The sequence below is a fragment of the Nannobrachium achirus genome (genome assembly GCF_963921795.1).
Source record: "Nannobrachium achirus genome assembly, chromosome: 18".
NCBI classification, from domain to species: Eukaryota; Metazoa; Chordata; class Actinopteri; order Myctophiformes; family Myctophidae; genus Nannobrachium; species Nannobrachium achirus.
Window position 1 is genome coordinate 55,427,939 of NC_137825.1, and position 26,010 is coordinate 55,453,948.

At 42.9% G+C, this 26,010-nt stretch overlaps 1 protein-coding gene across 1 annotated transcript in view; it reads left to right on the forward strand.

The window, feature by feature from the left end:
• The window catches only part of rab11fip3 (RAB11 family interacting protein 3 (class II)), a gene marked incomplete at its 5' end in the record, with an annotated part of 79,984 nt that overhangs the window by 45,002 nt on the left and 8,972 nt on the right, over nt 1-26,010 (forward strand). Inside the window, 6 exons of the mRNA XM_080747520.1 lie at nt 2,675-2,847; nt 14,307-14,504; nt 19,698-19,838; nt 22,570-22,605; nt 23,225-23,318; nt 25,010-25,254. Of these exons, the coding sequence (XP_080603646.1) occupies nt 2,675-2,847; nt 14,307-14,504; nt 19,698-19,838; nt 22,570-22,605; nt 23,225-23,318; nt 25,010-25,254 (887 nt within the window). The remainder of the gene's footprint in view (nt 1-2,674; nt 2,848-14,306; nt 14,505-19,697; nt 19,839-22,569; nt 22,606-23,224; nt 23,319-25,009; nt 25,255-26,010) is intronic.

The window sequence follows — 26,010 nt, forward strand, 5'->3', positions numbered from 1 at the left end:
GCTTCTAGTTTGAGCTATTTCAGTTGAGCATGTTGTGTTTTCTGCCCCCGGAAAATTCTGACGCTTATGAAGGGCTGCTTGTACTTGCGTGGAGCGGAGGTGTCGGGGTGGCAGGTTTTGCTTGGCACGGGCTTCAGAAAGGCAACGTGCTGCGCCTGAAGCCTGCGTTGTGTAGGGCAGGGGTTTTCAAAGTGGGTGACGGGGCACCCTGGGGTGCCGTGACGGCAGTCCAGGGGTGCCGGGAGGTAATTTGATAATATTTGGAATGTATTTGGACACTTGGAAAAAAAGTATCATTTTAAGTACTAAGTACCAAGTTATTTTCTGTCAGTTCTAACCGAAATGGCTATTATCGCAACGTTTTCCTCACAACATAATCACTAGAATATCGTCACTGTCGGGCAGAAACCTCGTATCTCCAAGTTTCAAATGTGTACGTCTTTTGGTAAAGCAAAGCCCTGCTTCATCATACAAGACTGTCGCGCAAAACTAGTGAAAACAGCCGATCTACAAGCACACAATGCCTCGCGACGCGAGGCGTTGTGTGCTTGTAGATCTGCTGTTTTCACTAGTTTAGTAAATTTTATAGATGATAAATACAAAATGAATGGTTTTGGACATACAAGGTTTCTACCCGACAACAACGATATGCTATAAATATAAGGTGATGGTAGTGAAAATGATAACGTAGGGGTGCCTCTGATTAAAACAATATTTATGGGGTGCCCTGAGACAAAATAGTTTAGGAACCCCTGGTGTAGGGATGGGAAGATATGAAAATGTCATATCACAATTATTGTGACCAAAGAAGTTGCGATTTACGATATTATCGCGGTAATCAAAATATTCTCAACATCTGTTATCCTGGGGGCGAGAAATTTGCCAAAAAATTGCCGATCTACAAGCTCACAGCGTTGTGAGCTTGTAGATCGGCTATTTTTTGGGGGTTAGGGTTAGAAAAAAGGACTGTATCAAGTACGTAAATTATATGTACCTTTTACCAATTATAGAGGGTTATAAGTGGTACCGGATGTGCAGCTCGGCAAATAAAAGGCGAATTGATCCCAGTGCATGACGGAGGACGATAAATGAAATCTCCACGATACGATTATCGTGAGTGTTTTTAATCACGATAAACGATAATATCGCCTATCGTCCCATCCCTAGTGTTGTGCTGCTGAGCTGTTTGGACGTTGGCGTAATTGGCATTTATACCCGCTTGCTTCATGTCAATGTTTATAAAACAGACTCCCGTTTGAAACTGGTGTCTTGGCGTTTCTGTTTTCTCGCTTACGTGGTTAAGTCGTCCGTCAGCCATTATCATTTAGTGACCTATTACATCACGGAATGACAAAGACCAGCTGATGCCTGTCAATACGCTTTTATGAGCACTGCATCGTTACTGCAGTGATAACGTGGTGAATATTATGTTCTCTGTGGAGACGTCTGTTATGTCTGACTGCAGGTCTGGAAATCTATCAGACATAAAACTGGATATATGGCGTGACGTAACCTTATTGGTTTATTGTGTTTTCATTCAGCAGGCATAATATACACTGTAGTGTCGTTACTGTCGTATCTCTCCTGTCTGGGAGAAAACAGCCTACTCCAAAATGTTCACTTTTCAGGAAATGACAAAACATCCATTGCAAGTGGAGTTAGTTGGGAGGTTTCTGCCGAAACGCTTTTTTTTTAACAATATATGTATTAGATATTCTTTTTTTTCACAGAAATCTCAATATTTGTTACAATTGTTACGTAACTTTTTTTTAATATATATACATAAGACAAAAACAAAACATACAATGACATGACAAAATACAAAACCACAAAAAGAAAAACAACGCCGAAACGCTTTTTACTACTTGTCATTGGTTCAATATTCTTTTAACCAACACACAGACGTAAAGGGTGTTCAATATCACAGATTTATGAAAAAGAAAAGAAAAATTGAGTGTTTTTTTGCCTGACAGTGACAATATATTAGTCCCCCCACCCCACTACCAAGTTTTTCTAGGTGGTGAAATATTAACCCGACGATCGTATATTTGTGTTTCCACCGACAGGCGATGATGTAATAACCCATTTAGGCCTAGAATTATTGACTGCTTTAACTATTGAAAAATAGCAGATATACAAGCTCACAGCGCGGCACCGAGTGCCGCGCTGCGAGCTTGTAGATCTGCTATTTTTGAAAAATCATTTTTGCAAATATTTGAATATCTCATTTTTAAAGTGAACATTTGTAACTCAAATATTTTGTTCTGAGGGGTCCCTGGAACTAGATATTTTGAGATGGGGGTCTGTGGCCAAATAAATATCAGTTTGGGGGTCCTTGACATGAAAAAGTTTGAGAACCACTGACATAGTAGACTCTCAAGAACAGGCTAACTCTAAGTGAAAAGGACCTTTTCCTTGACGATGGCAAGCCAGATTGCTGATATAGAAACATAGTTTTTTTTCAAAAAACCTTAGAAGGATTCAAAAGACACTTATAGAATCGGGTCAAAATTCAAAATTTCATGATTTTTCAAAAATAGCAGATCTACAAGCTCGCAGCTATGAGCTTGTATATCTGTTATTTTTCACTGGTTAAAGCATTCAATAATTCTAGGCCTAAATGGGATAATTGACAGTCCCCCACCCCCCCTCTTCTCTCCGTCTCGTTGCACAGCAAAATGAGGTGACGGACAGCGCGTACCTGGGCTCGGAGAGCACCTACAGCGAGTGCGAGACCTTCACGGACGAGGACACGGGAGCCCTCGTGCCGCCCGAGATGCACGAGGAGGTGGAGACGGACAGCGGCATCGAGGCCACCATACACGACGCGGACGACGGCAGCAACAGGTCAGCACCAGGCTCGGGCCGTGAAACAAACCGCGGTCCGTTCAAAGTGAAACGGCGCCCGGGTTGCACACTCGAGCGGTTGCCTTCCCATGCTGGTGAATGCTTAGCCTAGCACAGCTAAACAATCCACCCATGTTAACACACGGTGGGAATATATACTGCAGTTAGTTTGCTGCATTAGTATGTAGTCTGGCTACGCCAGGCTAGTGAATGCTAACCTGGGCTAATGCTAACCTGCCGACGCTGGTGAATGGTAACCTGGGAAATGTTAAACTGTTCGGACCAACGGTGCTTAACCCAGTTGCTTTTTTGATACACTCGGACTGAAAGACCTATAAAAAACAGTCCCGCGATTGATCTCCATGGGGCGAGTAATCGATAGAAAAAAAGTCATTTTGGGGGTGAACTATCCCTTTAAATTGACACTTCACTGTCATCTGGGGACGCCAGGGGGGACCCGACCCTCAGGTTGAGAACCACTGATGTACAGTACGTCGACACACTGTTAAGTGTAAGTGCCCCGCTGTGACTCCGCCTACAATCCAGGTCATGATATGTGCACACTGCATGTAGTGAGGTGAACTTGATTCGGAAAAGGAAGGTTTAGGTCAAAGCTTCTCTGATTTCCATCCTGTTATAAATCATGTGGATCAGATTATAACAATATGACCCTGTATTCTCTTGTCGGGCCATAACGCTGTCTGTAAATGTGTGTCAAGTCCAGTGGTGGAAAAGGCACTCAATTGTTTTACTTAACACATCTGGTGCCAACCCCGAGTTTCCCGAGTTTGTATTGGTACCAACGCTGTGCCAACCCCGAGTTTCCCGAGTTTGGGCCGTTTTTGAACCTCCAGAAATGTGTTAGGCATGATCGCGATCGCAAAATTGCATGTTTAACCCCCATACCAACCCATTCTTTCAAACATGGCAGCCATGTTTGTTTACATCTGAAGAAAACATAATGGCTGATAAATCATGAATGCCTGAACGGATTTCCAAGCGGATTTTTTTGTTTGAAAGCTGTGAACAGTGGGCACACACGTGGTGCATCAGCTAGGCATGGGCGTGCACTTTTTACACAATTGCGCAATTACATGGAAGTCTATGGTAACCATGGCAACGTGGGACATTGAAGAGAAAAAATCATAGCAACATAAGGTTAAGTAAAAGTATCAAAACTGCAATGTTGAAATACATTGCAGTCCGGAATTCAACATTTACTTGCGTAAAAGTATTGGTATCAAAAGTAGAAAGTTCAATTTCACAAGTTTAAAAAAGGATAAAATGCATACAAATCTTTTGAAAGTAGCAGATCTCCAAGCTCCTCTGAGATGTAGCTGATTAGAAATAAAATAATAGAAAATTGGAAATACTCCAGTGAAGTAAAAATACTTCAAAATTGTACTTGTATATTGAAATATGTCATTAATATACCTTAGAGGAGTTGTGTGGAAATAGAAAAAAAGTCCCCCCCCCCCCCCCCCCCTCTGTGTTGCCTAGAACTGGAGGTTTGATTTTGGGGTTTGTATTGTAAAGTACAACTTGATGACATCACACATTGTACTTTACAATACAAACCCCAAAATCAATCCTCCAGTTCTAGGCAACACAGAAGGGGGGGAGAACTTTTTTACTATTTCCACACAACTCCTCTAAGTTATATTAACTCATTGCATGCCAGGCCCGATAGTCCCGAGATTATTTTAATGTCTTTCCCTGCCAGGCCCGATAGTCCCGAGAATTTCCGCCATTTTGAAAAAAAAAAAAATCAAAAATATTTTTTTTTCAAAAAAAATTTTGGACCCCAAAAAATGTAGTAGGCATGATAGAAATCACGAAATTGCATGTTTAACCCCCATAGCAACCACATCTATCAAACATGGCAGCCATCTTTGTTTACATTTTAGGAAAACATAATGACTTGTATCTCATGAATGCCTGAACGGATTTTCATTCGGATTTTTTTGTTTGAAAGCTGTGAGCAATGTGAACACACGTGGTGCATTATCTAGGCATGGGTGTGCATGATCCGTGCACTATGAATTACATGGAAGTCTATGGAGACCAGATGCAACATTGAGTACGAAGGTATGTTAAAATGGCGGGGAATGTGTTAATGACATATTTCAATATTGAAAATGGGTGGTCTTCCCCTTTAAGTGCAGTACTTGAGTAAATATGCTTAGTTACTTTATACCAGTGGTCAAGTTTACCTGCCAACTCTGGATCAGGGACTACTTGAAGTCTTATTTGGGTCAGCAGACAGAGAGATTAAAATGATGCAGTGTTTGAGCTTGAGTACCTCAGATGGTGTTAGATTGTCTACCTGAAGGATGCTTCAGTGTTTTGATTGCAGCGTTGATTTTGAGCAAATCTTTACGAAGTTTTAGTCCTAATCTTAGGCATCTGATTCATTTTAGTTTTATTCTAGTTTTATCTACAGTTGATTTTGTCGACAAAAAACTATTTTGGCGGGCCTTGATGGTCGTAATGGCTGATTTTACTTTTGCATGCTGAAAATAGATGATCTACAAGCTGTTGCGATGCGTAGTGACCTTATAAATCTGCTATTTTCGGAGTTTCAAACACAAAATGACTTGTCTTTTAGTTCTACTGGATCTCTTCTCCACTAGTCCGTCCTCCTAACGCTCTAGTCTAGTTTTTATTTGTTGACCAATTTGTCAATATATTTTAGTCTTAGTTTTAGTCATCATAGCTTAATTTTAAGCGATTAAAACCCTTTATGTGGGTAGAAGTTCAAATGTCCTGGAAGGATTCAGCCAACACTTCCTAATCTCCACCAGAGTGAAATAGTAGGCGCTTTTTGTGATTGTTGTGTCTCGCACTGCTCATCTAAAGATAACTTGGACTAGAGATAAGTTGAACACAGTGAGACGGCGTGAGACCTTGTGCAAAAAGAGACTTTCTGATGGTCCTTCACCCTTCCCAGTGTGTCTTTGAGTGGATCATCTGGTCTGTCGTATGAGGCTGGAATGTGTCCGTCTGTTTTGAATTATCAAGATGTGGCATCAGCCAGTACTGATTTATAGTAAGTCAAGTTACATCTTTTAAATCTTTTAATTTATCTAATGTCCCATTGTGGTTTTTGCTGAATTGGGAAACGGCGATGCTTAATCTTCATTCACAGTCTTGTCAAACTCCTCTCCATTTTGCGTCGTCTTGTTTTTTCGCTGGCTGACAGCTTGTTGAGTGGGAATCTATTACTCATACTCATTATCACTTTGCAATGTTAACTTGGGATGATGTTGATTAACGGCTGTGGGTACTGGACAGTGGCCAGTTATCTTCATCCCATGACATTACCCCCACCTCTTAAGCCGCAAATTAGCAGATGTATGATTTTTGAACAGCTCTGACGTTCTTTAGACCAGGAGTTCCCAAACGTTTTAGCTCGAGACTGTTTGCATTCTTCTCAGGCTTTGCTCGGCATAAAATATCGTTACAGTAAGGTTTCTTAAGTAAAAGATGAATTACATTCTCGGAAACAGAATTTCAGCACTGGGACTGGGTCAACTAGAGCAGGGCTTCCCTGCAATTTGAGACCATCCAAGTTCTTTAAAAAAAAAATCACACCCAATGTGAAGTGAGCTGTGGTCGTGCTTGCATAACGTCTTCAATTGGTAATTGGTGATGTAATACAGGCTACACACACTCACACATTGCTATGGCAAAACGCTGAGGAAAAAGACTAGGATATAGGTCTAGGATGTAATTGGTGATGTAATATGGCTACACACACACACACATATTGCTATGGCAAAACGCTCAGCATTCCTCAGCGTTTAGGCAAAACGCTGAGGAAAAGTGGCTACAGACTAGAGGATGACAAGGGAGTGGATTTTCACTCCTGTCCCGTCCCACTCCCGCAGAAAAAATCCTGTCCCATCCCAATCCTGGGCCAGAGTAAAAAAATAAATCCTGTCCTGTCCCACTCCTGTACATTGACTCCTGGTCCCATCCCGCTCCTGGTCAAAATCACTCCCGTTCACATCCCGCTCCCGAAAAAATATAAAAAAATAAAATCGCGCAGATGTTTTTCTATTTTGATCCATATTATATTTGATATCATGTTTATTATTATATAATGTATAATTTTATAATGTTTGCAGTTCAAAGACCTCACTTATTTCTGTGATTTGATGAACTGGTCTGGGATGATTCCCGCTCCTTCCCACTCCTGTTGATTTTCATTCCTGTCCCGTCCCGATCCTGGCATTAATACAAATTTGACTCCTGTCCTGCGGGAATCCCACGGGACCCACGGGACCCGCGGGAATTCCTATCAAATGTCATCCTCTACTACAGACACACGCACAGCCACTCTATGGTGATGTAATATGATGTAATATGGCTACACACACATATTGCTATGGCAAAACGCTGAGTAAAACACATTGCTATGGCAAAACGCTGAGGAAAAGTGCCTACAGACACACGCACAGCCACTCTATGGAGCGGTTTACCACCGCTCAAAAGTAGTTGAAACTAGAACTGCACTCTGTCGAGGTGCCAACTTGCGCCCTGTGCACAAGTACATGTGCGCCAGCAGAGTGTGCCATGAGGTGCTCTCACCAGTCACTACTGGTGATGCTAGTGGCATCAACACTGGCATCACCAGGAATGCTGGTCCCTCATTGGCTGTTAATGATGACATGGCCAGAAATGCTGTTCCCTGATTGGGCTAAAGGACACGACATACATACCCAGCCAATCGCAGTACTTGCGCGCTCTAATAACAGATGTACAAGCTCACAATGCGGCCACATTTTGTATTATTATTTATTTCTTATAATTTGTGTGTGTTTTTCTTATGTTTTCGGAGACAATTTTTTTTCTTTCTTACGAAAGGTAATCTTTTTAAATATGTATTCACAAACCCATTAATAACGGGTCTGTGACACAAAATGGGTCAGTACTCTATGTTTGGATAGCACTGAATTAGAGACTTGGAAGAAGTAGAGAGAAATACACTCGTACTGTCAGGCACTGGAGTAGAGTAAAGTTGTAAGTTGTGGCTACCTCAGGAAAGGGGGGGGGGGGGGGCATGACACATTCATTCTGACCACTGAATAGGAAAACTTGGGCTCACTGGCCAATTTATAGCCAACAACCTCCTATGTTTCGGGGGGGAAGTGTGTCGGGAGTGCCTTGCGAGCAGGGATGTCGCAAAATAGCAGATATACAAGCTTGTAGATCTGCTATTTTTTTTTTAAATCGTGAAAATGTGTGCAAGTCTTTGAATATTTCAATATTTTGAAAAACCTATGTTTCTATGTCAGTGGTGCTCAAACCTTTTCACGTGAAGGACCCCCAACATGATATGTATTTATCCACGGACCCCCATCTCAAATTATTTAGTTCCAGGGACCCCCCCAGAAGCAAAGTTTGAGTTACAAATGTTTGCTTAAAAAAATACATATATTCAAAGATTTGCACACTTTTTCACGACTATTTTGTTCAAAGATTTGCACACTTTTTCTCGGCTTTTCAAAAATAGCTAAAATATGAAATAATGAAGGCCCCTCCACCTTGGGCCTTAGTAACTCAGTCCCACTCCCCCTGCGAGGTTGACCTAAATTAATCCGTCCACCCCGGCTTTGCGGGGCAGAGCGGCTGCAGCACACATCGCCGCGGTGCATGTCTGAATGAGCGTGTTGTTTTTGCGGGGCACAGTTTGTGCCAGGCACGGGGAAAAGGAAGTGTTGAGGAATGAGGCCTTATCTGCTGACTGTGTGACCCGTCTTCTCAGCCCTGATGACGGATTGGACGGCTCTGCCTGTCAGGGATGTGTTTTGACTTCCCGTTCCATGACTGAGCCCTGAATTCCAGGAAGTGTGGAGTAAGCTCTTTTAGGTATTTTCCTTTTTTTCCCCCCTCTTTTTAGTTGGAAAGGGGCCATAATCTTAACTCCCCCCCCCCCCCCCAACCCAGAGTTTGGAAGGTGAACTTCCTGTGATACCAGTGAGCCTCTTGACAAGCCGTGAAAGAGGATTTATGTTTAAGATATCACTCTCAAACTCTAAAAGTTTAAAGAGGCGGTGCCATGATTTTTTCCACCTCTAAAACATGATTATCTACTATTATGATTATACTAGGAGGAATATTTTTTCCAAAAAAGTGTACAGAAAACAGTTAAAATGATGTTTTTATGTGGCCACACCCACCAGTTCATTGGTATGCGTGGTTGTCATGGTGGGTGGTGACCCACCCACGTATGTTGGGTGAATGGTAATTAGGGGAGGGGTTGATTCTGTGATGTAATAAGTATCTGTGATTTTGGACCGGCACGTTTGACCCCACAAGGTGGCAGCCTCCAGCTAAAACCCAAATAGAAAGGCAATACATAATTGCTCATAACAACCACACCATGGGGTCTAATGAAGTACTGTCAACCTCCTAGACACATGAAAACCAGAAAAAGTACAAAACTATGGCACCGCCTCTTTAAACCGTCTATAATATGTAAAACAGACCTGGAAATAACGTACTTGATACAATCTATTTTTCACACTCTACCAAATCTCTTTGACAAAAAATAGCCGATCTACAAGCTCGCAACGGGTCGCGACGTGACGCGTTGTGAGCTTGTAGATCTGCTATTTTTTGGCAAATGTTCCACCCCAGGATAATGAATGTTGGGGATATTTTGATTTCGAAGTTTCTTTGGTCACAATAATTGTGACATGAATTGTTCATATCGTCCCATCCTTTCACCGGATGCTGTTCGTCCAAGTATTTATTCGTTGGCTTTGCCTTTTAGTATCAATGTCATTTTGGCAAAATATTTTTCAGTCTTAGTAAGCAATAAAATCCACAGATCAAGCACTTGAGAAACACTCTTCCAGTCAAAGAAGTCTTTATTGTTTCCTACATGCAGTGAGTCAACACTGACTGTCAGTAACTACTGACAGAAGGGACCTTTCGGCTGTGTGTTTTGCAACACAGCAAAGCTAACCTTGGCTTGCTTACCCCTACTACTGAAGACAATGGCTGTTACATATAGGAGTACTCCGGGGATTAGGAATCTTAACACGATTAACTAGCTCCACCCACATCTGCCCGTCCCTTTCCGTCCAACCCCGGCGTCCCTACACACGGTAGAGTCAGTGTGCTCGCCTATTAGCCCCTACTTAGCCTCAAATCTGATTAACACCAGCCACTCACAGCCGCCCTGACCCGATTCAAACTCGAATCCTAACGGGTGGCACAGATGATTCACTAGCGCTCGCATGAGACAAGCTGTGAGGGCCACAACATCGCCACTTGTTTCTAGACCCCCAACCACTTGATGCTTTTTTTCCAAACCAGAGAGCCGTGGATTTGTTTCATGTTGGTGTAAAACAAGTGAAACGTCTAGGGTTTTATCTGGGGTTGCTCCGAGGCTTCCACGCCAGGCCAGAGGAGTTCCTTCTCTCTCATCACCGGCCCTCTCTATGAGAGACCTGAATATGGGCCCTTACACAGGCCTGGGTTCGGGGTAAGTGTCTCCAGATAATATGATTTAATTAAGATTCAGGTACATTTCCTCCAGGCTCTAGAGTAATTTGCTGTATTGGTTAAATGTTATTTGAGTTCTGTAAGAAGCTGAAGATGATGTAGAATGTCATCTGGTGTGTCTGAAGGTACTGAGTACGCAATAGAAGTACAAGATGCATTTCTTTACGTTTGTAATTCAGACAGTTGCTACTACTAGTTATGATATTCAGATCTACTGATGCTGGTTTTGACCTGGCTGCTATGTTAATTACTTTGTAGCACAGACTTGTTTTCTCAGTACTGTTTACTGGTGTTTGTTGACTAGTGTTAATGTGTCTTACTTCAATGTCGCAAGTCGCTCTGGCTAAATGCCTAAATTATAATCGTAAATTGATTGAATGGTGTCATTGGGCTCGGGAATCGAACCTGCGACTTGTTGTCAGACTGCTGTTGTCAGAAGTGGTATGCTGCCTTAACCACGAGTCCACCAGCGCCCGATTTGTTAATGGCTCATTCTCGGAAAAGATGGAAATTGACCGCTATTGTTGTGTGACTGCAGATTGGATTTTGCTGATTTGGACATCCTTGGACATCCTGTTATCCTGTTGGTAGTTGAGACAACTACAGCTTCCTGTAGGGTAGCAGGGAAGACTTTCCAGCTAAGTTGGATTAGAGCCCGACCGATGCCAGATGTTTGGGTCCAATTCCGTTTACGATTTTTGGAGAGTCCTTTGATTACAGATGTTTGACTGAAAATATCAATTTTGAACACTTAGTTTATAAAAGTTTTTGTTTGAGAACTTTTATAAACAAGAACTAAACTCAAATAACTAAAACAAAACTGAACTTTATTTCATCATCATCATCATCATCACCTTTATTTGTACAACTGAGGGCAAGCCCTCATAAACCAATGTAGCTGAATTACAAAATAGACGCAATCCAAATCCATTCCATTCCATTTTACAATCAGAGTAAATTACTAAGAAGGTGACAGAAAGCTTGTAGATCTGGCATTGATTTTATAGATTTTTTTAAACATCATCTATAATAATGCCCAAAATAGGGACTCCAGGTTGAAAGAGGTCAGATACCAGTGTTGTCAACAAAGTCTAATAATAATGGCCGATATTTTGGTTCGGGCTCTAGCAAGGATTACTATATTTACCCTCCAGTGACCCTGTTGATTTAGTCACTCCACACAAGCTAAAATAGTCCCCGCCACTTACTAAACAAACATTGTCGGGACATTTTTAACACGGTCTCAGCTCAGATAAGGTTATCTCTCAAGCTTAGCCCACATGAAACCCAGTGAAAGCTCTGCTCAGTGCTCACATGCTGCAAGTGTAGACCTCACACTCCCTCGTTGCCAGCCAAGTGCAGTACAAGTCATTTTGTTTTCACCAGGGCAGACGTTCTGAGATGAATGTGAATTAACCCATTTCAGAACGGGTACACATTATGGTGTATCATTATTTTATGCTTTAACTATTGAAAAATAGCAGATATACAAGCTCACAGCGCGGCACCGAGTGCCGCGCTGCGAGCTTGTAGATCTGCTATTTTTGAAAAATCGTGAAAATTTGAATTTTGACCCCCGATTCTATAAGTGTCTTTTGAATTCAAAAAAGTGTCTTTTGAATGTCAGTGGTTCTCAAACCTTTTCATGTGTGCCGCGCTGTGAGCTTTGTAGACTGCTATTTTTGAAAAATCGTGAAAATTAGAATTTTGCCCCGATTCTATAAGTGTCTTTTGAATCCTTCTAAGGTTTTTTGAAAAACCGATGTTTCTATGTCAGCAATCTGGCCAGCCATCGTCAAAGAAAAGGTCCTTTTCACTTAACTGGAGCTGAGTTAGTCTGTTCTTGAGAGACTATGTCAGTGGTTCTCAAACCTTTTCATGTGAAGGACCCCCAAAATGATATGTATTTGGCCACGGACCCGCATCTCAAAATATCTAGTTCCAGGGACCACCCAGAAGCAAAATTTGAGTTACAAATGTTCGCTTTGAAAATACATATATTAAAAGATTTGCACACATTTTCACGACTTTTTCAAAAATAGCAGATCTACAAGCTCGCAGCGCGGCACTCGGTGCCGTGCTGTGAGCTTGTATATCTGCTATTTTTCACTGGTTAAAGCTTTCAATAATTCTAGGCAGAAATGAATTAACAGGTTACCTTTGAAGAGACAGTGGAAGTTGTCAGAATCGCTACACTTCTCTGCCGATGATAAATCACCAGAATAAATGGGTCTTCTTTTAGGATTTGGTTCTTTTCATTTCCGGGCCCCAAACAGACCGAGCTTGGCACACAGACACACTGGCTGAACGACTGCGGCACTTATTTGACTCGAGCAGAGGCGTCAAATGGGTATGGCAGGGGTATGCAGCTGCCATACCCTGGGTCCAGGGGGAGAATAATAAGTTACTTTTAAATATAAATCCATGAATGTCTCTTTGTCTATCTGTGCTGGTTATTATGTTAAATTACATTAAAATAACTACAAATACAAAATGTAACAAAATGGTCACTTTAACAAGGTATTATAGCCTAATTATATTCTCCACACTTTTATTCTCCCCATCTTGACAAAATGGTATATTCCCAGGTTCCGTAGGTCAGCTGCACAGGTGCAATTCATTATTGTTAATTGTGGCACGTTTAGTAACATGCCAAGTTTAGCTGCACTTGTCTTGAACAACTGTTCCAGGCCAAGAAACCTTAGAAACGGGGGGAAAAATAGAATGTACTTCTTAAAATAAATTCATCATGCCTGTTGCTAAGGTATGGCAACATGACTAAGACACCAGGCATGTTGCCATACCTTATCCTTTTCTGAACTGACGCAACTGGACTCAAGCAGTCAGAATAGATGAGGCTGGCTGTGTGCGACTGACTGCCTATGTGGACTGTAAATGCTTAGTTTCCATACAGTGCAAACAACATACATTAGCATCCAAACGTAACGTATTGTTATGATGACCTCCACAAACACTCATCCACCATCGCCTAGGAGTAACTATTTTGCATCTGTGACGTTATAATGTGGTTCAATTTAGTTTTTTCATTGCTTGTGTTGTGTTTTATATCCTTGAAATAGAGCTTGCTCTCAATGGACTTTCCTGAAAAAATAAAGGAATAAGAAACAAAGAAAGAAAGAAAACTAAGTTCTGTCTTGGCCATAAATCCCTTTTATGCCCATATATGGAGATCCCTGCTCTGAGTATCTGACATCCCTGTGATGTCAACTGTTTTTTATGCCCATATATGGAGATCCCTGCTCTGAGTATCTGACATCACTGTGATGTCACAACGATGTGTCAGGGGAACCACAGTGTCAGGCCGTGTTCACATACTAAACTGCTCCCTATGGTCGCAATAAATACTGTACTGTGATATTGACTGCTGAAGTTTCCGTTTTGCAAAAGAAATCCTTGTTACATGTTCTGTACCCCGATCCATTTATCGCACACTGAGAAAAATCTATTAGCCCTATTCACGGCCCCCCCACTCAGCATCCCCCCGGTGCTGAAGTCACGTTTTGAAGGGGAAACCCTACTAAAAGCCCATAGAGTTAACACAGAAATCGCAAATTTAATGCAATTTCCGAATAGTAAAGTATAAAATACGGCTAGCATGATCAAGAACACAAGATAGTAAAAGGCACAAAGCATTATAATTTACTTTACCGTTCAAAATAATGATTTGTTGGCTTTAAGTCCAGCTATTTCTGTTATAGTTTCCCCTTCTAAACTGACGTCAGCACCAGGAAGTTTCTGAGAAATTTGCTGAGTGGGCGGGCCGTGAATAGGGCTTATTCGAAAGAAATTGTGTAGCAAATATCATATTCATATGTACACAAGGCAAATCATAGCGATTTTGACAATGTGTGTACTGTAAATGTATATATACTGTATATATACCACCAAGTCATTCATGCGCCCACTCTTTATTTTTTCAGGTTCTCGCTGAACTCTGACCTCCACAACCACTCCCTGGTGACGGTCATCGGCGGAGAGGAGGAGCGTTTCGAGGACTTTGGGGAGAGCAACACCTCGGAGCTGATGCTGGAGACCGGCATGGACGGCACGGAGGAAGACCCCTCGCTGCTGCAGACCCCCGACCAGGTCAACGGATCCTCGCTGCTCCTTTCTCCCAGGTAGAGACCCCTCACTTACTCCTAACACTGGGAGCAGGGACGTTCAGGTTCAGGTTGAGATTTAGTTTTATTGTCACACATATCCATACAGGTACAGATACAATGAAATGCTTGTGCCAGGAGCACTCTCAGCCTTATTACACAAAGACATGGTCACAGTGACCGACAGGAGTGTGGACCCACATACCATGCAGGCCACACAAGACAAGTCCCAACAACGACAATACCATACAGTGTAACAGTGTACAGTTTAAAAATGCGTACAGTGCCCATGTTCACCTATGTTTCACTTTCACACGTGCAGAGAATGTTAGAGAGGCAGGGGCTGAAATACCTAAAAGGGCCTTTTGGTGAGAATATTGAAAAAAGCAGACCTCCAAGCTCACAACGCGTCGCAGCGCGACGCGTTGTGAGCTTGGAGGTCGGCTATTTTCTGTACTTATTCATGGTCTGGAGAGGGCACTTTTTATAGACGGGTAAAAGGGCAGGGGCTCAAGCTCCCTTTGATGTCTATGTGTGCACATGCCTGACTGGGAGTTTACGTGGATATTTATGGACCATGGGCGTCACATTATGTGATATGTCTCCATAGTTTGGCACCTCATTGCTTCCTTACCGTATATGCCACGACTTTCTTACCTTTTTAACGTGGGCGCGAGCGTGTCCATCAAATCTAATTGGATTAATACCTTGGGAAACAAAGACGTCGGGAATAACTCGGACTTAGGCAGTAAATGAGTTAAACATCCTTAATTACTTTCAGGTGTGAATCTACTGTATGTGTTAATTTCACCCAAACAAGACTGGCAATTCTGTGTCTAGCCATTGACCAAATTTACAAGACAGCCATTTTGCTCTTATGTGATACATACAGTGGGGCGGGATGGGGTGGAGTTTCCCCACCCCCAAGTACAACTTATGGGCGAGAAATGGCCTCTTTGTCAAAATTTGTCATAAATTACAAATTCAAAGGCCATGGAGATGGATGTACTTCACCCCGGTTTGTCACCTCGCAACGATTTGTTATCTGGTTGCGGTTCCTGATAATAATGGCCCTATGTCAGCTGCGTTATCAATTACCGTCTCCTTTTTAGATGTCACTAATCACTTTCCAGAGTGACTGTTTGTTCAGAGAGAGTCTGAGGTCGGTCATTGATAAGTGGAGAATGTCCTTCCCGCCCTGAGCTGCCTTCCTTCTGTCCGGAAGGGCAACAGAAAGGGAAACAAGTAGTCATTTTGATCAAGTCTTCTTTTTCCTCTTGACTGTTGTCAGAGTTAGTCAGAGTGAGAAAATATAGCAGGCTGTAGTTTTGTTCCACCGCTCCCTGTCCTGAACCCCTTTCAGCTTGTTCAAAGTCAAACTAATTGAGACGCTCTCACCTCTTTAAGTTGCTGTGGATTCTATAGCCGAGTCCACCGGGACGGCGTGAAGGTGAACGTTCAACCTGTGGAGTGCTCAGTAGGGCAGGGCAAGTTGACGATTAATTGTCACTCAAATAATTGCGATTGACGATTTTAATTGTGCTTTCGGAAACATTGGAACATAAAATGAGTACAAATTTTTACTTCTGTTTACCTTTTAGGCTTTGTAATAAGAAATAGTACAGGGCTGACATGACAAATAACGTAAATATACAAAGAAATTAAATTATTGACATATTTAATTGTATACATGTAAAAATGGCTGATCTACAATCACTTTGCGTCGTAAGATTGTAGATCAGCTATTTCGACTTATATATATTTATTTATTTATTTGAAAACATGACAATTATGACAAAGAATAGACGATTATGTAATAATTGTGACAGGCCTAGTGCTCAGCACACTTTGCCCCTCGGCTTTCAAGACACACATTTAGATCTTATGTAGTCGTGTGAAGTGTCTGTCAAACAGTGAACTCTCTCTATCTCTCTCACTCTCTATCTCTCTCTGGCACACACACACACACACACACACACACACACACACACACACACACACACACACACACACACACACACACACACACATGCACACACACAATACACTTCATTCTCTGACTAATCTTTCCTGCTTTTTCTACTCTGCTTCCATCAGACACTTAAGGATAAAGCACAATTCCACGTTGGGTGATATTTATCCCCATATCGTAGCAGCTAGCTGCCTTGCTTTTGTAGCCCTGTCACAATATGGGAAGAAGCCAACCAAGCTGGATTGGCATTAATAGGACTTTTGCAGTTACTAGTCCTAAAATGCTTTTCTTCATTATGAGTTGACTCAATGGATCCATTAGATTAAATCCGCAAGATTCAAGATTTGTAAGGGCAAATCTTTGCTGTGAGCATAGCACTGAGGTAGCAGATGCCAGTCAGTTCGATGGGGAAAAAAGATATCCACAACACATCACTGCATCCCACAAACCCTCACCCACTCAGAACCCACTCAAAGATCCCACTGTGAGCCTATTGCTATTCCTAATTATGGAGATGCATGCATGTACTGTAGCACTAGACTTCAGTGCCACCTACACACACGCACGCACGCACGCACGCACGCAAGCACACGCACACGAGCAGTCGTGCACACGTGTATATGAGTTGAATCCCAGTACTTGGGGTGGCCATAGCTGAATGGTTAAGGAGGCTGCCTGGGAAGGCAAAGGTCCCAGGGTCGATTCCAGCCCTCAGCAATGTGTCAAAGTGTAAAACTAAGCAAGACACTTTAACCCTGAACTGCTCCCTAAGCTCTTCACACCAATGGCTGCTCACTGCTAGAAGGATGGTGCGGAGAACACATTTCATGTACTGTATGTGCAAATATACAGTGACAAAAAAACACAGCAAGGTGTGTGGACCACACTATTATATTACCACACTACAAACACTGTACTGTACTGTACTGTACACACACACACACACACACACACACACACACACACACACACAGACACACACACACACACACACGCACGCACGCACGCACGCACGCACGCACGCACGCACGCACGCACGCACGCACGCACGCACGCACGCACACACACACACACACACACACACACACACACACACACACACACACACACACACACACACACACACACACACACACACACACACACACACACACACACACACACACACACACACACACTGTGGTGGATGTTATTTAATCAGCCCAGCCTGTCAACCCGTTAAAACTAGGAACAAGCTGCAAGCTTGTACATCTGCTATATTTGAACATTTTTGAAACCTCTTGAAAGTGTGAGAACTACTGACTTAGAAGGCATTTGTAGAAGCGGAAGTGCAGATGACCAGCAAGTGAAACCATCATCCAACATGACAGCCTCCTAAGCTAGAGTGGCCGTTCGGGAACCAGAATGTTCCAGGTTTTTGATGGCTTCGGGGCGAGCCGGTAAAGTGTCCTCCTTGAGTTCTTAAAGACACTGATTGAACCCTAACTGCTCCTGATGAGTGAATATTAACGTGTGTGAGAATGGGCGAATGTAATGCACATCATAGCAAAACACTTTGGAGAGAGGCACTATCCACCTGTTTCCGCGAGAATTTACTGTAGCATTATCTGTGGGACACTTCCGGTTAACAGCAGTCCATACAAGCTCACGTCACGTCGCAGATGCAACCGTTGTGAGCTTGTAGATCATTCTCGGCTGCGACACCGGAAACTGCTGCACAACTTCTGCGCAATGCACAACGGGACGTGGCCGTGGGAAAGTTGTGGATAGAAAGGATAATTAACCATATTTTGTGTAAAAAGTAACCTGCATCACTTTACTGCAGAGTGCAGATCAATTTTGCTCCCCATTCCCCAAACAAGTAGGTAACGTTGGGAGAAGGCTGCCACTGCTATGCCCCCCACACCACACACACACTAAGATAAACCACCAAGCGCTTTGTATGCTAGCTTGAGAGTGACTATTCTTTTTATGTCATCGACTGTAAACTGTTTCCCCCAACGAGGCATGTCTCCCTGTGAACGTGTGGCAAAGTTACGTGCGTGCATAGAGTATGTTGAGGCTTTTTGACTATTGTACCACACAGCTACACATGAACACCTGATACCAAGGGGATATGTTTTAATTCATTTCACTGGTAAACTGCCTTCGGAGCCTTGTCAATAGTCCATGCTCACTTTCCCCCTTTCAAATGCCACCCAGCATGTCACTACTCTCTGCCAGGGATGGGACGATATGAAGATTTCATGTCACGATTATTTTGACCAAAATAATATACGATATTATCGCGATAATCAAAACATCCCCAACATCCATTATTCTGGTGCGGAACGTTTGCCAAAAATAGCAGATCTACAAGCTCGCAATGCTTTGCGTTAGATTTTTGGCAAATAGATTTGATAGAGAGTGTAAAAAAAGACTGTATCAAGTACGTTATTTACAAGTCCGTTTTATCAATTACAGAGGGTTTAAGTGGTACTAGATAATATGCAGCTCGGCAAATGAAAGGTGAATCGATCCCAGTGCGTGACGGAGGACAATTTCACGATGCATTAAATCTCCACGATATGATTATTGCGAGTATCGTCCTATCCCTCCTCTCTGCTTGTTCAGACCTAGCACAGTACCTTTTTTCCCTGGAATCTAGGGGTGGGCGATATGATGATGATTATCGTTGAGACGATAGAATGTCTCCACGATATGCCTTTTCAGAGGTATCGTATATATCGTGATACAATTGAGGGAGCCTTGTAAAAAATCCTGTTTAATCGTTAATACAGAGAATCATTGCAGAATTCAATTTAAACCTGCATTTTGGTCTAAATCAGTAGTTCTCAAAATGTAAAATGTCAAGGTCTCCACTTAACTCTGACAGGGTCCATTTGGTTTCCTTTGTATACTGTCAGAGTTACATACTTGTAAAGTTCAATTTAGACCTCACAAAAGGAACCCAGAGAGTCTAGTTTTTGTCAAGTAACTTGAAAAATAACCATAAAAAACCAACGTGAAAAAGAATCGTGATAAAATCGTGTATCGTGATACAGCTTGGGAAAATATTGTGATATTGTATTTTTCCATATCGCCCACCCCTACTGGAATCCCGTACACACTCCCAGAGGAGTCCTCTCCTCCAGCCTCGGTTCTCCTCCTCCTTCTTCTTGTCCGCCACTCACCGCTCCTTCTCTCCCTCTTCCTCCCCCTCTCCCTCTTTGCTTTTTGCTCCTCTTCTCCTCCTCCAGTGCACCCGCTCCTCCTCTCCCTGACCGCTTTCAGAGCTTCCTCAGGGAGGAGGCGCTGGACTTTTTCTGTAGCCAGTGTCACAAACAAATCAGTCGCCTCGAGGACCTCTCCACTCGCCTCAATTTCCTAGAGATGACTAGGTAACCTCCTGTGTGTGTGTGTGTGTGTGTGTGTGTGTGTGTGTGTGTGTGTGTGTGTGTGTGTGTGTGTGCGCGTGTACACACTGCTGTGTCATTTAGGTATCATATCGCCACCGTTGGGGCAGAAACCTTGTATCTCCAAGTTTCAAATGTGTATGTTTTGCTTCGTAAATGAAAGCCCTACTTCATACAAAAGTGTCGCACCGAAGTAGTGAAAATAGCAGATCTACAAGCACACAACGCCTCGCGATGCGAGGCGGTGTGTGCTTGTAGATCGGCTATTTTCACTGGTTTGAATCATTCTTAAAATGATAAATACAAAACGAACGGATTGGGACATACAAGGTTTCCACCCGACAACGACGATAATATACATTGCCATGATTAAAACCCCTGGCTGCCTGGTTAAACATCGACTTAAAATAAACACACCGTGTCTGTTCATGCACGGAGTGTTATGGTGTGTGTGTGTGTGTGTGTGTGTGTTGTGTGTGTGTGTGTGTGTGTGTGTGTGCGTTTGTGCGTGTGTGCGTGTGCTTCTGGTCAGTCACTCAGTCACAATCATCGTGATCACTCTCAGACTCCATCTCCACGCCTCTCTGCACGTTTTGTGTGTGACTTGACTTGCAGTGTTTTTGTTTTGGTTTTGTTTGGCTTGCGGTCAGGAATTCTCAAACTCATCCCATCTAAAACTCAAAATGTGCACGTATAGTTGCTTTGCGGTTACAATAAGTCTGTTCAATAATAATAAGGTAAGTACAAATGAATGACAGTCGTGCTTTTCTCTCGGAAGTTTCATAACCATTCGCAGGGAGCCTGCTGACTGGCCATTTCCCATAACTACATGAATTAGGGTTTGTCATGACCACACAATGCATCGTTTTCATTCTTTGTCACTGTCGTGTTGTCCACAATGACCTTGAAAGACCAGTGGTTTTTCAACCAGTGGTCCTTGAGGGGGCAACTTGTTGGTAACCAAACGGACCCTCATACTTTAGATCAGGGGTCTTCAACATTTTCAGGCCAAGGACCCCTTAGTTGAGAGAGAGATGAAGCAGGGACCCCCTACAACTTTTTCATAGATTCCATATAGTTTCATCGTTTGACAGCACAATCATCGGTGCATTTTGGATTCATGTCAATTTGTGTTTTCAGATATTTAACCACTTGAACCGGCCAATACTTTAAAAACGTGACCTTTCACTCTGTACTTAGTCTGCTCTTTTTCCCCTCTACACCAAAGCTCTTTGCCGAAAATATACGATCTACAAGCTCACAACGCCTCGCAGCGCGAGGCGTTAATTAATTAATTATCAAAAAAGAGCTTGTAGATCGGATATTTTTGGCTAAAGTTCTCAGAATATTGACACTAGGGTTCAAGTGGTTAATATAAAAAAGTAGAAAAAAAAGTAAAGATTTGGAGGACCCCCTGTAGTAACTCTGAGGACCCCCTAGGGGTCCCGGAGCCCCTGTTGAAGACCCCTGCTTTAGATCTTTGACTCTTGACAGTGTAAAATGACACTCTCAAGAGTTAAATTATTGCTAAACATCTGCATTACTTTATTTACAAGAAGTCTACACAATTAGAGAATGTAGAAGAATTGTTCTTTTGATCAGTGTTTGCCTGTCATCTGAGCCTGTGGTATCACACCAATAAAGCATGGAATTGTGGACGAAATCCTATCCAACGATAAAATATTCTACGCTTTGGGTCTGAGAGGCTAAATCTCATCAAATGGTGGTTAAATACCATTGGCTCAAATGCTGAATAAATAACGGACCTTGATGTGAAAAGGGTTCAAAACCACTGCCTTAGACCGTTTACTCTCGTCATTTAGGAGGTTGTGTTGTTGCATTATTCACATTCCAGTTCAAGAGATCAAGAGTTAGCGTCGGTAGCAATTCAAGTTTCTCTCTTTTAATTTCTTTTTAGAACAGTGTGCATTTATCAAAGTTCTCACAACAGAATTGCTGATCTAGGATTAGTGGCCAGCAGCACCCTTTCAACTCTCGCATTGATATATCCTGAAAAGCAGCAGCGATCCTAGATCAGCACTTTGTAGATGCTTGATAAATATAGGCAGTTTGTGGTCTGTGGTAGACTGCTGTGACGTGATTATCATATTGAAATATACAAAAAAACACCATTGTGGTGATTAATGGTTACACCGTGCAGTGTTGATTTTGACAGCAAAATTTGATTAATTTTAGTCTTTTTAATAATATTCAGTTTACATTTTTGTCACGTGAAATGTTTTGGTGTTTGTCTAGTTTTAGTCTAGTTGACTAAATATCACAACATTTTTGTTGACTAAACATACAGTGAATTTAGTCGACTAAAATGTATCTTAGCAGGCCATGATTGCGTCGTACTGTAATGCCTGATTTGTTTTTGTACTTGGCTGCATGCCGAAAAGAGCAGATCTACAAGCTCTAGTTTTTATTTGTTGACGAAATTGACAATAATTAGGCATAGTTTAACTTTTAGTCATCATAGCTTAGTTTTCATCCGTGAAAAAATGTTGTTGACAAAAAAAATTTGGTCATAGTTTGATAGACGAAATCAACGGCATCACTGTGGCCTCATTTCTCTCTCTCTCTCTCTACCGGGCTCCCTGTAGACGGAGAGATGAGGGGTGCATGCCAGGAGAGAGAGCACCGCGTATGTCTTTCCTTTATCACTACTGTCTTCCTGACCGCTTTCCTGTTGTTTTGTCTCCCCCCCCATCAGCGCAGGCAAGAGGCTGTCCAGCAAGAAAGTAGCGAGGTAAGTGGACACTTTTCACTCGGTTCAGTAGGCAGTCCTGTTCATATGTTTACATTGAGATGGTCTGTTCTGTTTTGAGACATTGGCGTCAATTAGGGCATTTAACGACTTGTGATTTTTGCAAGTCGACTCGACTCAGTAGAAAGTTGAGTTGAAGTCGACCCCCCAATTATTTTGGAGGGTCCCCAGATGATTAACTTAATGTGAAACATTGTTTTCTCACTCAACTGTAAACAAACCGACATCAAGTTTAAGTGTATAGAGGGTATCTTCACATTTCTAAAGTGACAATTTAAGGACTTTTTAATACCTCTAAAATGGCAAATTAAACATTGTCCAAATTGTCAAATATATAGAGGCATAAATTGTGAAAATAGCCGATCTACATGCTCACAACATGCTCACAACATGCTCACAACGCCTCGCAACGCGAGGCGTTGTGAGCATGTAGATCTGCTATTTTCTCAATAGAAAGTATTTTCTACTTTAGACTTTCTCTGGTGGGAGTTGACTTGTGTAATGAAGTCGACTGAGTCGACTTGTCGACTTTTTTCGTTAATGCCCCAGCGTCTATACGGGTTAACCTGTCGATTAATGCCTCCTCCCTCCTCCGCTGTAGACACCTTCTCCAGAACAGCTCCATGACTCTGGACACCGTGAGCGACTTGACCCGCGACATTCTGGAGCTAGCTGACAATGACATCACAGACAAGGTGAGGGGTTCACCATTAACTCTCTCGTTGCTATCAATTAAATCTCTTTGAAGGTCCAAGTTGCCATGGTCTCCATAGACTTCCATGTAATTCATGGTGCACGGATCATGCACGCCCATGCCTAATCGTGCACCGCGTGTGTGCACGCTGTTCACAGCTTTCAAACAAGAAAATACGCTTTGGAAATCCGTTCAGGCATTCATGAGATAGCAGCCATTATGTTTTCTTCAAATGTAAACAAACATGGCTGCCATGTTTGAAAGATGGGGTTGGTATGGGGGTTAAACATGCGATCATGCCTAATACATTTTTTGAGGCCCAAACTCGGGAAACTCGGGGTTGGCACAGGGGGGGTACCTATACAAACTCGGGAAACTCGGGATTGGCACCATATGGGTTAACCCATTTAGGACTGAGTCCGATTCTAAAAATGCCTTATAAAATCCTGACCCAAGTTTTCTGAAAACCTTCAAATATTTATTCAAATATTACAAAAACATGATGTTGCTATAGATTGTACATATTAACAAGGATGAATCACTGCTTAACAGTGTTAAAGGGAGTTCTGTAATTCTTTTTGTTGATGTTTACAGTACACAATTATAGTGCTGACAAGACGCTACTGTATGTATGCAGATAGTATTTACCAGTTTTCGGTTCATTTCAGAGAAAAGGATTCCCCAAACCCTTCTCATACCTTCCTTACCCATATCCCTGTATGAAACAAATACTTTTACATTACACCATTTTTATTTAGAAATCACTGTTTATACTTTGAATGCAGTTTAAACTGCTTTAATATAGAGACAGACAGACAGACATGTCCATACACAGACAAATATGTCCGTGGTAAAGACTTGGTCTTGTCCGTGGAAAAAACACACACGCACGCACGCACGCACGCACGCACGCACACACACAGGGTATAGATTAACGAAATGTACTGGTCACATCCACCGCTCACTTCAAATGTGGTTAGATTTTTTTCAGACTTTTAACCACTTAAATCGTCTTACTTACTAAACTTTGCCTTTCACTCTGTACTTGGTCTGGTCTTTTTTTAACTCCACACCAAACCTATCTGCCAAAAATAGCCAATCTACAAACTCTCAACGGCGTTGAGAGCTTGTAGATCTGCTATTTTTGGCTCCTCAGAATTGGCATGCGAGGGTTCATGTTGTCAATTCAAAGAATTATCCTATCACACAAAGATTTGGCGGCCCCCCTTGTAGTAACTCTTGAGGAGCCCCTAGGGGTCCCGGCGAGTTTCTAAACTCTAGGAGAGCTAAGGGAAGGAGCGCTCGTTTTCACCAGCATCGGCAGGTTAGCTACTCACCAGCGTCGGCAGGTTAGCATTTCACCAGGTTAGCATTCACCAGCGTTAGTTTTTACTGAGGTTAAGGTTAGGGTTAGGGTTAGGGTTAAGGTTAGGGTTAGGGTTAAGGTTAAGGTTAGGGTTAGGGTTAGGGTTAAGGATAGGTTTAGGTTTTGGTGCACCTCTGCCGCGGTCCAAGTGACTACGATGGAGCGCTCCCTACCTCCGGTTCAGCCAATCACAAGCTTTGAAAATGAGTCCGGGGCGTGGTTTTCCCTTAGCTCTCCTAGAGTTTAGAAACTCGCGTCCCGGATACCCTGTCGGACCCCCGGACTAATGGGTTTCTCGGGGGTGGCCCCCTCACCGCTCAACACAGGTGCTGCTGCTGGAGCGGCGCGTGGCGGAGCTGGAGAAGGAGTCGGAGGCGTCGGGGGAGCAGCGCGCGCGGCTCCGCCAGGAGAACCTGCAGCTGGTGCACCGCGCCAACGCCCTGGACGAGCAGCTTAAGGAGCAGGAGCTGAGCACGGAGGAGCGGCTGCAGAACGAGACGCGGCGGCACAAGGACGCCCTGCACAAGATGGAGAGGGAGAGGGGGCTGGAGCTGGAGAACCTGCAGGCCAGGTCAGTGTGGGGCGGGACAGGGGGGGAGGGGGCGCTCGTACTGGCCGGGATAGCCTCGGAAACCCAGGCTTCTTTTGGCGATCGGAAAAAGAAAAAGAAGCCTGGGAGATCGTGTTATGATCACTGTTGGAGTAAGTGTAGAATTTCCCTAACCAATCAGAGTGCAGAGAGCGTCGCACCGAATGTGTTGACGTCATGACGCAGCAGCGTTCTCTGCGCTGAGCAGAGGCCAGAGATACGCAGAGAGATTCGCCGCGCCCGCCCATCTGCCTACACAAACTGGTCCGCGTTAGGTTAGAGTGTGGCCGGGATACAGTGGTTGGTGGAAAAAAGTACTCACGTGTTTTACTTAACCCATTCAGAACGGGTACACTATATTGTGTATCATTATTTTATGCTTTAACTGTTGAAAAACAGCAGATATCTATTTATATTTCGTAAAAATACAATATTTGGTTCTGAGATGTAGTGGAGTAGATGTCAAGTTCCACGTATTGGAAATTGAAAATACTCAAGTAAATTACAGATACCTCAGAATTGTACTTAAATACAGTACTTGAGTAAATGTACTTAGTAGTAACTTTACACCACTGCAGGGATACATGCTGGCGAGGGGTGGAGTGACCTTGAATATGATACATGTTTTCATGTAGAGTTGGTAATCATACAACCCAGTGACATGGTGAACCTCCAGGTTGTCAGCAGCATTGTGGCTCTATACTGCCACCCTCTGGTGCAGACCAGCAATTAATGGAT